The following is a 13,589-nucleotide window of genomic DNA, read 5'->3' as shown; positions in this document are numbered from 1 at the left end:
AGTTTCAGCACATTTCGATTTCATTTGGTTAGTCTGCCACCCCTCCTTCCTTGTCTAGCTCGGTTTTTCCTAGCAGAAGTAGGAAAATATGCTAAAGTTGACTTGTCATACTTCCATAATAGGCTTTATTTAGCCTCTAAATATATATTTCGAGCTTGTCGACAATATATAGCTTGAGCCACTGACATTGGCTCAATTTCTCCAAGACACGCCTTGTCAGGCCAAAATGTTCATTTTGGGTCCAAACACGTAGCTCATTATAGCTAATTATGCTTGCAAATGTACATGTAGGTACACACTTAGTCATTCTCTTAACATCATCATTTCTAACTTAGTTTTGTGCTTTTAGGTAGTTTTGAGTCTAAAATGAAGGCAACAAAGAAATGAAGCGCATAAATGATACAGAAATGGAGAAAAGATGTTTTTCCAATACTATCAGGAAAATGAGTTTCAATTGAAGTAGGAATCCTGAATCAACTAGGAGTCAAGCTCGTCGAAATGACAAGAAATGACAAATGACAGAATCCTAATTGGACAAGGAAACCCATTCTTGCTAGGAAAAGGAAACCTAACATGCCTAGGAATCCCTGTCACACAAGGAGAGCTTCAGAAGGTTCCAGAACATCTCGGAAATGAAGAGTCCTAATTTGACTAGGAAACCTGTTGGCATTAGAAGTCCTGATGATACTAGGATACCGAGAAGGTCAGGAGATGCTTCAAGAATGTATAAGAATATTCTAGAAGACACAAATTGGCGTCATACATGAAGAATATTGGGCTTTGAAACGTCCAAGTGGGGAAGCATAGCCCAAAGATTGAAGCATGTTACATCCATGTGACCTTCTAGAAGACACTTGTCATCTCAAAGGAGTTTTATTCTCATAATTATTCCTTTATGTCGTGCAAATACAAGAGAATACTAGAAGATTTCGGCATTGAGTCAAAAAGGGAGAGTTCCAAGGAAAATCAACTTAGTGTGCAATTTGGAAAAGAAAATAAAAGAGAATAATTATCAATTTGGGTTTCCTGATTACATACGAGTTGAATGAAAGACCAAATTAAGGGAAGATATATACAAGATTTCGGCAAAGATGTTTTGAGAAGATTCAAGATTGTTCTCTACATACTTCTCATGGAATATTTTGATTGGTTAGATGATGCAGAACAAGTAGAGAAATACCCTAACACGTACCTTCTAGCTTCTTCTTATTTGGAGAGTGAAACCTTTTTCCCATGGAAGGAGGAAATGGAGGTCAGAGAAACCTTGAGGAGCTAGACATAAATTTTCAGAGCAAGAATGAAAGAAATTCTCATAGTAGTAGACGGAGACTTGATGAAGAAGGAGACAATCTATTTATAGAAATGGAAAACGTGTCCCGTTAATAGTGACGACATTAGGACACTATTAAAGTAGCGTTCACTAATTTTGTTTCTTGTTTGTGTTTTTATTTTTGTTCAACGTACGTTAGCTTAATTGGATGATGAGATATTGGAAGATATTAAAATACTTTTTTTGATATACCGATAACGATAAGTAAACATGTTGAAAAACAAAAGAAAGAAAGGATTTTTACCCTACCTTTTTTCATGATAATGCGTAAGACATGAAGAATTACAGTCTTCAAGTCTTATTTTCTTGAAAACACTTCTACAATTCATTGTTGCACAAAACTAAAAGATGCAACAAATCATGAGTATCGGATGATTATGTGAATCAAGTTTATTTTGTTTAAGATTGCTACTAAAGCAAAGGTTCACTAATTTCGTTTGTTGTAAGTGGTACTTATTCTTCTCAAAACTCGGTTCACACCTGAACAAAAGTTTATATGGCTGAGCTTACGCTTAGTACGGCCAAATCTCTTTAAGTCATTCTCATCTACACGTCAATTAAGTTATCAAACAATTCTGTTAAAAAAATAAATAATAGAATGGATGCATGTCAGATAAGCTCCACTTAATTACCGGCCCGTTAGTCCATATATCAAAACAATAGAGTCTACAAGTCCTATGCAGTATATTTTTCCAACAAGGGGTGACTCTAGATGTTTTGAATATATGGTCTTACACCTGTAACAATTCAATTCACATTTCCTTTTTACTAGTCATCTTGCTTAATCTTGATTACCAAAATCAAACAGCTCTATTAGCCCACTTGAAATTTGGCTAGTACGAGTTAAGCTCAAGTACACAAAAAAATTCATTTCCCTTAATCCATCTGGATATCAATATCATTCCAAGCTACTTTTACATTGTATGTGCACGTTTCTCAATGCTGATGTATAATGAATGACATCACAATCATGTTATTTAGACATAACACATGTTTTTATAGAAAGCAATAACATTCAAGATTTAATTCAACAACTAGTAAACAAGTCACCGATTTTCAATTATAATTCTATTTAACATTTTAACAGAAAAGGTTCCAAGCTTCAACTTCAACGCTGCTCAAAGTTAATAACACTACGACTCGCATTTTGAAATCTTTATCATTCTCGACAATACAAATCGCCTCCCAAATATGATTGTAAATCGAGCCTCCTAATACGAGCCTTCAAGAAATAAGAAATAAGAAATAATTATTTGATCTAAATCAAACCTAGCCTCCATGGATAGAAAGAGGGCATCAAGAAGAATCCGTAACTTTTTGTGGATCCTAAACAAATCAAAAGTTATATCCGCTGAAGTTTTGGAAAGAGAAAATGTAGAGAGAGAAACTCTCTCGAAAAAATGTACAAACAACATACTTCTTCCACTTGTCAAGCAAACATCAACCAAGCTCCTCTACTCGCCATGTGTCTATAAGTCAACTGAGTGATGACATCATCAACATTCCCATGGATGACCTCAGCATTAGCTGCCCTCCCCTCATGTGTCACTTGTCAGCCTAATCAACCAATAGAATTTTGCCACGTTAGCGTTCTATTTTTTTCATATTAAACTTTAAAAATTCACAAAAAATAGTTCAGCAATCCAAAAGGTTCACCAAAAAATATTACAAACTTGTGGCAACCTATAATTTTCAATACTAATCTCGAAAATAAAATTCAAGCAACTTCAAAATTCGAATTCTCATAATTGGTGTTATATATTATCATATAATATTCAATTAAAAAAATCATGGTTTTCATATAATTATGTGAATCATGTATATTTTGTTTAAAATTGTTATTTGTTGTAAACATAGTTAGTAATATATGAGATGTATATAGTACGCGAAACATATATACGTGTATTATTCGGACACTTTATCAATTAGTTCGTTGAAAAGTTTGACAAATTTAAAATTTAATTAGTTTTTAATTTTAATATATTACTTTATATTCATTTTTGTTCAATAATATGTGTAAAATATGGTAAAAAAAACTTTAAAAATCATGTATAGTACATGCATGAATAATACTTTTGGCTTCAAAAGTACGAGAAATTTAATGAATTCCTTTCAAAAATACGAAGCACGGAAGATTTTTTGAAAAAAATGTAAGTATGTGTTATATTCGTATATAATACAAAAAATTACTAACTATGATTGTAAGTGATTTATTTTTGTTCAAAATTACGTAATTGGATGGTGAGATGTTGGAGGATATTAAAAGATGCTTTTTGATATGCCGATAACGTTAAGCAAAAAATGTAAAACAAAGAAATGATTTTTACACTACCATCTTGAAAACCCAAATAAAAAACTCGAATTATGGTAGAACCCATAATAAAAACCAAAGTTGCAAATTTGCCCAAGTGATGAGGAATGAAAAATAACAGCATAGAATATATTACTGATGCGGCTTTATATAATTGATGATTAATACTCGACCTTACCTCATTTCATTTATATATTTTTTTGATTCAAAGTGATATTATTCATTAAAGACTTCATGGTGTATAGTGGTCCAATAACATGAATCATTCCTAACCGCAACAAAGCATAACAATATTGATTGTACCAACTTCAATGCCGAACCATGGGAGTATGTTCCCTTAAATGCCGTGACTATAGTCTACCCCAACTTACTCATGAAACTCTAAGACAAGACTGCGTATCCAGACTCAACTATAAATAAATTGAAGACTCTAAAGTTTGAGAACTAGATAACCACTTTTATGTTGAGCCACTAGATCTCACGCATGGTCCAGATCGAGTTATTTTCTCAGTCATCACTAAAGCTGAAATTATAATAACTTAAAAGTGTACATTTGTTTTCAGCTGTCAGATTCACTTGTCTATCACAATCCCTTAAAGATTGTCCTTTAGATGAGCAAGACTGCAACTATGGTTAGGGCATGATCGGTTGATTAGGTTCAGAATTTAGTAGCTGGATCATGCCACACTTATTCATGACGGGTTCAAAATATGTAAAATTCAAATAAAAATTCGATCTAAGAATCAATCGCATTAGATTTTTAAATCATCTCGAACAATGATAGTTATATTTGTTATCATGAAAAATATTCAATGTAAAAAATCATGGTTTTGGATGATTATGTGGATCATATATATTTATTTTAAGATTGCTACTAAAGTAAAGATTCACTTGTTTCATTTGTTGTAAGTGTTTAAATTTTGTTCGACATCAGGTTTTTTTTTTTTTTTTTTGATAAAAACATCAGGTTAATATATTGGATGGTGAGATATTTGAGGATATTAAAATATTTTTTGGGTATTCATTCCTATTTAGCTTTGTAGACTTTGCAAAGAAAGCATTAGACCACTGGGGGCCAAAAAGATCGATTAGACATTGATGTGCAGAGAAAAATAGAAGAATAAAGTACCATTCTTTCACTCACCGTGTGTCTAAAATTTCGATTTCCACAAATTTTAGACAACAACTTTCTACATGTCTTTTGTTGCCGCAAAGCAAGAACACTATGATGCCAGTTGCAATTTATTCCCTATACAAATCATACACGAATCACAGAAAAACTAAGTAAAATCAAACCTTAAACCCAAATTAGAAACAGGAAGACAAAATTAGAAGTATGGTACCCACAATAGAAATTCAAGTTGCAAATTTGCTCTAGCGGTGAGGAATGAAAAATAATAGTGTGGAAAAAATGGTTGAAAATCAATACTCTACTTTATCTTGTTTCATTTATATGTTTTTTTTTATTTAAATTAATATTGTTAATTAAAGACTCGATTTTGTAAAATTATCCAAAAATACGAACCACCCTTAACAACAACAACGCATGCTAATCATGTCAACCGTGAAACATGAAGCAAACTTGCTCACGAATGCTATTGCGAAAGCTGGCCACCACAAAGCTAGCTCAATGCTCTTCCTCTTTCTGCTAGTCATGATTACCTATTTGATTCTCTTAGTGCTGGATGTGTTAGAAGATTTTGTTTGTAATTTTAATACTTCATTAAAAAAAAAATCATAAAAAAAAACTCGTACATGATGGAGTTCCAACTAGACAAAGAACTTTTAAGTTTTAACTTCAGCCACTGGATCTCACGCATGGTCCGGATTGAGATAAACTCTCACTCATCAGAACACCCACTTTGATCCGGGTCCGGGTTAACCCGGGATTAAAGGATATAAAAATAACAACAGAGGCCGAAAAACGCATCCTCTTACCATTTTCCTCTATGGACGACCAGGCCCAACCACCACCACCGAATCACGATGATCCGACGGCCGAGAACGACGGCGATCCTTCCTCCACCGTCCTCGATCTCACCAGCTTCCAACTCCACGACCTCCACTCGGTCGAGTTACCGCCGAGTCTCACCGAGTTAGACCTCACCGCCAACCGCCTCTCCTCCTTGGACACTCGCATTGGAACCCTCTCCAACCTCACCAAGCTCTCCTTCCGTCAGAACCTCATCGACGACGCCGCCGTCCAACCGATCTCCGCCTGGACCGCCCTCTCCGGCCTCGAGGTTCCTCCTCAATCAAATCCAACACAATTTTTTTTTTTTTTGTGTGCGCGTGGAATCAAATTGAATATGAATATGAATTTGATTGTGCAGGAGTTGGTGCTGAGGGATAATAAGCTGAACAAAATACCTGATGTGAGCATCTTCAAGAAGCTTCTGGTTTTCGACGTCTCTTTCAATGAGATTACATCGTTGCAGGGGCTTTCCAAGGTCTCCAGCACCCTCAAGGAGCTCTATGTCTCCAAAAATGAAGTTACTAAGATTGAGGAGATTGATCATCTCCATCAGCTTCAAATTCTTGAGCTAGGTTCAAACCGGTTAAGGGTTAGTTCTCCTTAGAGCATTTGAAACTGTTTACATTGTCAATATTGGTAGTGTAGTATCGATATTGTAATGATTGTATGCTGAAATGAAATACTGTATATGAGAATTTTTGGAGTAAGGGGTGAATAATGAGAGTGTGGTGCAAATTCAGGTGATGCAGAGTCTGGAAAATATGACAAAGTTAGAAGAGCTGTGGCTGGGACGGAATCGTATAAAGGTAGTTAATTTATGTGGGCTGAAATGCATTAAGAAGATTAGCTTGCAAAGCAATCGGTTAACTTCTATGACTGGATTTGAGGTACGTGGTGGTTCGTTCAACCTTTCTTTATAAGACACTTTGTTAGACGCATTTTTGGTTAGATATTAAACTCCCCTTATTCTTTTTCCAGGAATGTGTTGCGCTTGAGGAACTGTACTTGAGCCATAATGGGATTTCCAAAATGGAAGGCCTCTCAACCTTGGTTAACCTGCGTGTGTTGGATGTATCTAATAACAAGCTAACATCAGTGAATGATATCGAAAACCTAACAATGTATGCATTCTCCTCTTAGTCACTCTTGGCTTGATACTGTCTCGTCTTTTGTTGTTGATTCTACCTACCAATGAGAACCTTGTGTATAGGTTAGAAGACCTGTGGCTTAATGACAACCAGATAGAGTCAATTGAAGGCGTTGCTGAGGCTGTTGTTGGTTCCAGAGAGAAGCTGGCTACTATCTATCTTGAACACAATCCATGTGTATGATTATCTTCCAGATCTTTAATAGTTCTATTACTCAGTTCCTCCAAAATACTTTAGTTGCCAGTTGAAGAAACTAAAAAACTTTATATTGTTAAACTGTAAACTTATATTAATCAAAATGTTAAGTGCTACCTGAGAGTCTATGTGCCAAGGTTTGGCTGATGAAGTAACCAAATAAAACTTCTAAGGTGGTCAAAGATAGTAGTTGCAGCAGCATTATAATAGTTTGCTAAAGGCTGATGTTTGGTTCTGAGATAAAAAGGGTAAAATATTGGCTGTGAGAATTTGTGGGCATGACAATGTGATAGCTTTTAGGGTTTCATATGCAATAGTAGCATTGGAGGTCAGATGATCATACATCTATGAATGGGTATAGTGTAGAAGTTTGAAAAAGTCTGTAGTACACGTATACTATTATTTTTTTCATAATATATATTATATGCATCTTCCTTTTTTCATATATTTTGAAGAATTTCGAGAGTATGTTGGCAAATGTGGTTTGTATGCTTTTAACATTTTGATCATGCATCTCCTATTTCAGGCAAAGAATCCAAACTATTCCGCTGCATTGAAAAAAACCTTCCCGAACATACAGCAGATTGATTCTAATATTTTTGCTTAAAAGTTATGGTGACTTCAGTTTTGTCAACATGATTTCTATGAAGGCACTGGAAATCTATAGCTGCAATACAGGTGCCTTTCATGACTCCTTATAACATTCGCCAATATCAGAGTAGTGAATATCTCTTCAAAAAGTGAAATTATTTGTAATGTTGTGTTCTCATGGATGATATTTGCAGGCCAATGTCCAAGATTCTTGCTTCATATGACTAATTCGATGGATGGCCGGTACCAAGAGGATATGCTCTATAAAGTAGTTGCTAGAGTTTATAATGTTGACTGAATTTTCATGTTATTTAGACCACCTCCTAGTCTTTCGTTACTCCTTTTCCTTTCTGACTAATTTTATGAGGTGAAGTTGAGATTTTAGATTTTCGTGTGACTTTCTGATTGTATTATCTTGCAATTGTGAGATCTCGAATTTTCAACTTATGAATGTATCAAAGCTTTTACTTCTTCCCTTGGGATGTGAAGAATTTGCATTACAGCTGATTCGCCTGATAGACCTGTTGAATGAACAGCTCTCATGCATGCGTCAAACTATAAGATGCACTTTTCTTTACCAGGCAGAGTATCAAGTGGAACAACCTTGATCAAATTTATTGTTATAACAGTACTGTACAATGGATTAAACACTGGGTGAACAAAACCAACTGGAGCCATTTCACGATTAAAAGTACGAACATATATCGTTCACAATAAAAGGAATCACTCTCATCATTATACAGCCAGAGAAATAACAAGACAGTACGTTAAAGACTTGATTGAGTTTCTAAGCAACAAAACAAACAACAAAGGCTAATACAGATGGACTTCCAAACAAGCCAATTGGCACCTGCTTAGCGACCCCCCCTTTCAAACCCAATACGACTTCTTCCGGAACCCACATCAGAGCTATCTCGCATTGAAGACCCAGCAGTTGCTTTCATTGTCCCCCCTCTGCCAACTTTTTCCATGGCCTTCTTACCCTTCTTTACCTCTGTCAAAAACTGATCGAGACCAAATGGATCAGCTTCTTCAGCATCCTTCTCAAATTCAACTGGTCCATCTCTCCGACCACCAGCCTTCTCAGATGCTCCTGAGAATCCTTTGTCAGGTTTAAAGCGATCAGTCTTCATAATCTTATCCAATTGCTCATCAGCCCCTCCATACACCTCAGCATCAGTATCCTTCTTCGGCCTGTATAAAGTGGACAAGGTAGGCTGAGCAGTGAACAAGCCCTTGTCATAAACATTGTACTGGTCATCAGTAGCAAACCCAGAGTCCATTCCCTTCTCCTGGTTGAACAGCCTCTGGTCATACATAACCTCTCCCCCTCTTGCTGCTCCTGCAGAAGCCATGCCAAGGGCGACTTTCTCACTTATATCACGATCCCTATCTCTTGTAATTTTACTCTTCTTTCCCATTGCAGCATCTTTGGCTTCCAACCTTCTCTCCCTTTCCCTCTCTCGGCGTCGCTCCTCACGGATCTTCTCCCGCTGCAACCTCTGTTCTTTCTCCTCTCTTGTCTCCTTCGGGTAATCCATCTCCTTTTCCCTTGGACGCTCATAATCCCCTCTTCTATCAGTATCCATGCCCGCTCTCTCAGAAGGCATTGCAAAGGAAGCTGGGGGTGCAGCTCCTGTTCTCTCAGAACGAGCTTTTTGAGCTAAAGCCCGCAGCTCCTGCTCTTTCCTATCCTTCTCCTTCTGCATCATCTCCCTCTGAACTTTAGATCTCAATTCAACTGCGTCCCTAGCCTTCTGCTCTGCTACATACAAAGACTCGGAAAGCTTTGCAAAATTATCATTAATCTGAACATCTTGGAGGCCTCTCCCATCAGCAGCCAGACGTTTGTCCAATGGGATTGTATACCCTTTTGGGTTCTTCCAGTTTGAAATGCAAGGCGGAATCTTCCAATCCTGCTGATCTTTCACAGATACCGGCCGAGGAGGGGAATGCAGGACTGGCACAGGTGGGGACCCGGAAGCCCTTGGAACACGCTTATGCTTGAACTTGGGAGGCTCAAGTGGGTCAACAGGCATCTCCACCATCCTAATAATCCTCTCCTTGGCACCAGAATTAAAAGCCAACGACTTCTGAGATGGCTTATACTTGATAAACTTTGAATCTGACGACTGTGTGGCTACATTCTTCGGCTGCGCAGCGCTCAATCTCACATTCACAATCTTCTCAAGCGCAGCTTTTGTCTCTGCTGTCGTCTCTTCAATCTCCTTCTGCAACTCCTCATCCTCCTCCTCACTCATCGCATCTTCCTCATTCCTCAAAATCTTCGGCACAATATCCTTATGCTGGGAATACACAATCTTCCTCGAATTCTCATTCTGCTTAACAATAGCATCATACGAAATGTTCCCCCTCGAATCAACAGTCACCGGAAGAACCTTACTCCCGGGCTTGGCCGACTTGTCCCTGCCCATGCCAAGCGGGTACTGAGCAATATGAATCTCTGGGAACGCACCGCCATCCCCAAAGTCCTCTACCTTCCTCGGAACAAAACCCTGACGCTTCTGATACGGAGGCACAGGCTTGGGCTTCACCACAGCTGCCTTTTCGGCCTCGGCAGCTGCACTGAACCGCTGCTTGAACCACGGATCGTTCGAGTGGTCATAATAAGTGGCGGAGGTTGATTTCGCTGGCGGAAGTAGCTCCTTCAGAGCCGCCATGGTGATTAAGCTATTCAAACAAAAGCGACCGAATTCAGAGATGCCCAATCAGCTTGAATTCAAATCAATAACAACTAATAAACCCCGATTCGAATATAATATCAAACAAACAACCACCAAATTGAAGCGAAACAAAAAAAACCCTAACTGTAGATCAGGAGAGAAAGAAAAAATTGGTTTACTTGTTAATATAAATTGAAGAAGAGATGAAAAGTAACGGAGACGGCGAATCGAATACTGACCTTAACGGCGGCGAGAGATTTTCCGGGCGGCGGGTTTAATTTAGTACGGCAAGGTTTGAGGATCAGGGGAGAAAACTCAGAGAAGGAGGAGGAAAGCTTCGGTTTGTTTATATAGATGGATAGAAATTTTTAGAATTTTCTTTAATTAGTAAAAGCTATATACATTGGGCTGATCCATTATGTACTTGGGCCGGTTCTTGTTGGATCACCAATGTTGTTTGGACCTAGGGTACGAGTTACTGAGTCTTAGGCTAAGAGCAACTCCAATGTTGTTTTCTCTATTTTAGGAAAAAATTAGCATCTTTTACTCCAACAGATTCTCTATAACTATCCTCATTTTAGGGATAGTGAGGAAAGAGAAAACAAAATTCTCTAAATTTACAGCAATATCTAAAATTTTAAGGAAGAATTATGGAGATTTTAGAGATTACTGTAAAATAAGAAATCTGTTAAAGTTGAGGAAGAAAAATTGCTTAAAGGTTTGACTTTTACTTCCCTATAATACAAAAATAATACATAAACTCTTGGAGTTGCTCTAAACCTTCATCAGGCTGCCTAACATGTGCTATAAACTCAGTATTAGTAAAACATGATTTTTACCAGCTGTTTCAAGTGATAGACTACAAAATTTTCAAGCGGATTTTTTCTAATGATTTTCCAGTTTCCAACTTTGGGAAATCGTAAAAAATAAATGGAACAATATTTCGGACTTCTTCCAGTTGTGCGATTTGAGGGTGTGAGGACTTTGTGAGAAATTATAGATATGATTTTGGTAAAAAAAAAAAAAAAATTGTGTGTTATAGTTCACAATTTTAGATAAAAATCATATTTTAGACAATTTTCTTTTAAGAACTGAAAGAGAAGTTTTAAATACCTACCCTTAATTACTTAATACACACTCCTTACTCAATACACCTACCATTTAATTTCTCATTCTAATATTTTACTAAATACACAACCAAAATTACCTAAAATATCCTTAAACTAAAAAACCATGAAATGCACTATTATTTAACAACATTAAGGCTACTATTTAATTTGATTAGTATATATAATTGACCATATTAATTACTTGTGTTAGTTATTGGAAAATCCATAAGGATTCATTATTGTTCCCTTCAAATAGATTCTTAGAAATATGTTTTGTATTATTTGAGTTCTCATTCATCAAACACGGAAACACCCTATTGATCAAGTATAAAATTTTGAGTCGAACATTCAACCAAAACTGTATCAGTTTTTTTTTACATGAAAGACGACAAACTATATTAAGTGATAACAGAGGGTTACATGGAGCAATGCAAAAGCATTGAAAGAAAACAATAAAGCATAACGAGATGCACAAAAGCATCTATAATAAAGAAAAAACAATAAAGGATAATAAGATGCACAGACGCATCTAGAATGAAAGGTAACCAGGATGTGACTTGATGTCGAACGACACCGCTGCACTGCATATGTCACAAGAGCAGTGTAAATGTAATAGTAACCGTAATCGTAACCGGTGATATGATCACTTAGGAGAGGTGATTCGCCCACCAGGAATTCGAAGGGTGTCATAAACTCGAAAATTAGCAAACGAACTCCTAAGAACCAGAACCAATACCAAATCAATATGAGCAGTTGTCTCGGATCCAAGATCCGGATTTGTGAGCGACCAAGATCCCAAATACGGATCCAAATCCGGCCTAAGACCAAAGACAAGTCTGCCAAAGCAGCCTTGACAAAAGCCCAAGCCCATTTGAATCTAATTAGGGTACCCAAGCTCATGGGCATGCACCCTAGCATCAGCTCCTCTCCGGGCACGCGAACTCCTCCGCACCCAAACACCACTGATCCGAGCCGCCGCTCCGTTATCCCCGCCTGAAACCACCAGGGGCTCTACCAAAGCTTGATGGAAGATAGCATTCCGGAGAAGGCAGCTGCGCAACAGACCTGGGAAGCTCTTCAACGTCGATTCGATCTGCAAAGTCTGGCAGAGTCGGCCCAAATGCAACCCCTCCAACGCTTATCGAAGAAGACTCAACCATCGTTCCAACCTATCATGCTGGACGGGATCAGCCTCACCATGTACCGATTCAGTGACAACGCCGCCTGATCGATCCGGTCTGGGCATGCCCCGAACATCCAAGCACAAACCAACCCGACCCACCTCACCAAGTTTGAGACGCGCCTGCTGAGGCCTTGACGAACCACCGCCGTGAGCCGCCATCCGCGATGATAGATAGGCTATCATCCTCAACACCGATCGAGCTGGCGATGCGCACGCTGCCTCCACCTCAACGCACGGGAGCGTCATTGGATAAAACGAGAAGGAGGGGAGAAGAGAGTCCCCACTCCAAAGAGCCGACACCACATAAGGTGAAGGAATATATCCCCATTGAACAAGGAGGAAGGTGCTGCAAAACCTCACCCAAGGGCGGCGGCCGCTCAACCCTAGCAGAGTACTGCTAGGTCTCATATGTTATAACTTAACACCAAAACTGTATCAGTAGTTTCTCCATAATGGCAAAACTACGAAGTTGTCATTTGATGGTTAAACAAATTAACAATTACAAAGTTTTATACCGGTGATGTTTTATATCAGATAATAAATTGACTAATCATAATTTTTAGGAAAAAATAATGAACTAAAAACCGGGAGTAAAACGATATGTTTTCAAAACACTTAATGCCATTGATTTTGAAATTCTAAATTATATGGTCTCTCACCCTAATTAATTACAATTTGTTTTAGAGAAACTGAAATTAAGAGGAATTTGCTGTGTATTCTCATTGATAATGGGGGCCTCTTTATATAGAGGATTACAATGCAAAGAATCTCAATCATACAAGGAAAGTAATCGTACATTGAATAGGAATCTAGATCCTTCTAATTTAACCCTATTAGCACTAAGTCAAGTAACCTAGAGTTTGGGCCAAACACAGAAAAGAGATTTCCTTAAACACTCCCCCTTGTGTTGCCCAAACGCGGTGCTTCTCTCGTTGCTTCGTTAAAAACCTTGTCGAGTAACAAAAACCCAGTGGGACAAAAATAACCTCGGTCGAAGAGGAAAAAGAGCACAACACACCCTTCACGTTTCGAGACCATACATGTAGACATCTCCCCCTGATAT

General features: G+C 37.8%; 2 protein-coding genes across 2 annotated transcripts; one reads left to right on the top strand and one right to left on the bottom strand.

The window, feature by feature from the left end:
• Nucleotides 1–5,549: 5,549 nt before the first annotated feature.
• LOC133711906 (protein phosphatase 1 regulatory inhibitor subunit PPP1R7 homolog) lies at nt 5,550–8,025 on the top strand. Its single transcript, XM_062137982.1, has 7 exons — nt 5,550–5,884; nt 5,975–6,205; nt 6,357–6,503; nt 6,595–6,737; nt 6,827–6,941; nt 7,486–7,637; nt 7,745–8,025. The coding sequence occupies exons 1-6, from the start codon at nt 5,591–5,593 to the stop codon at nt 7,564–7,566; spliced, it is 1,011 nt and encodes a 336-aa protein (XP_061993966.1). The 5' UTR covers nt 5,550–5,590; the 3' UTR covers nt 7,567–7,637; nt 7,745–8,025.
• A 180-nt stretch (nt 8,026–8,205) lies between these two features.
• On the bottom strand, nt 8,206–10,600 carry LOC133711899 (SNW/SKI-interacting protein). The gene is made up of 2 exons (XM_062137977.1): nt 10,474–10,600; nt 8,206–10,241 (listed from the first exon to the last, which is right to left on the bottom strand). The coding sequence occupies exon 2, from the start codon at nt 10,229–10,231 to the stop codon at nt 8,405–8,407; it is 1,827 nt and encodes a 608-aa protein (XP_061993961.1). The 5' UTR covers nt 10,232–10,241; nt 10,474–10,600; the 3' UTR covers nt 8,206–8,404.
• Nucleotides 10,601–13,589: the final 2,989 nt, after the last annotated feature.

The sequence above is a fragment of the Rosa rugosa genome, chromosome 1 (assembly GCF_958449725.1).
Source record: "Rosa rugosa chromosome 1, drRosRugo1.1, whole genome shotgun sequence".
In the NCBI taxonomy this organism is placed as follows: Eukaryota; Viridiplantae; Streptophyta; class Magnoliopsida; order Rosales; family Rosaceae; genus Rosa; species Rosa rugosa.
Note: the sequence above shows the minus strand (reverse complement) of the source record. Positions and strands in the feature narration are given on the sequence as shown.

Excerpts from the sequence above, each read along its gene's own strand:
- LOC133711899 (XM_062137977.1), bottom strand. The coding sequence starts at position 10,231 with ATGGCGGCTCTGAAGGAGCTACTTCCGCCAGCGAAATCAACCTCCGCC.
- LOC133711906 (XM_062137982.1), top strand. The coding sequence starts at position 5,591 with ATGGACGACCAGGCCCAACCACCACCACCGAATCACGATGATCCGACG. Across the intron at positions 5,885-5,974 it reads CCGCCCTCTCCGGCCTCGAG|GAGTTGGTGCTGAGGGATAA; the intron begins GTTCCTCCTCAA and ends TTGATTGTGCAG. Across the intron at positions 6,942-7,485 it reads ATCTTGAACACAATCCATGT|GCAAAGAATCCAAACTATTC; the intron begins GTATGATTATCT and ends CTCCTATTTCAG.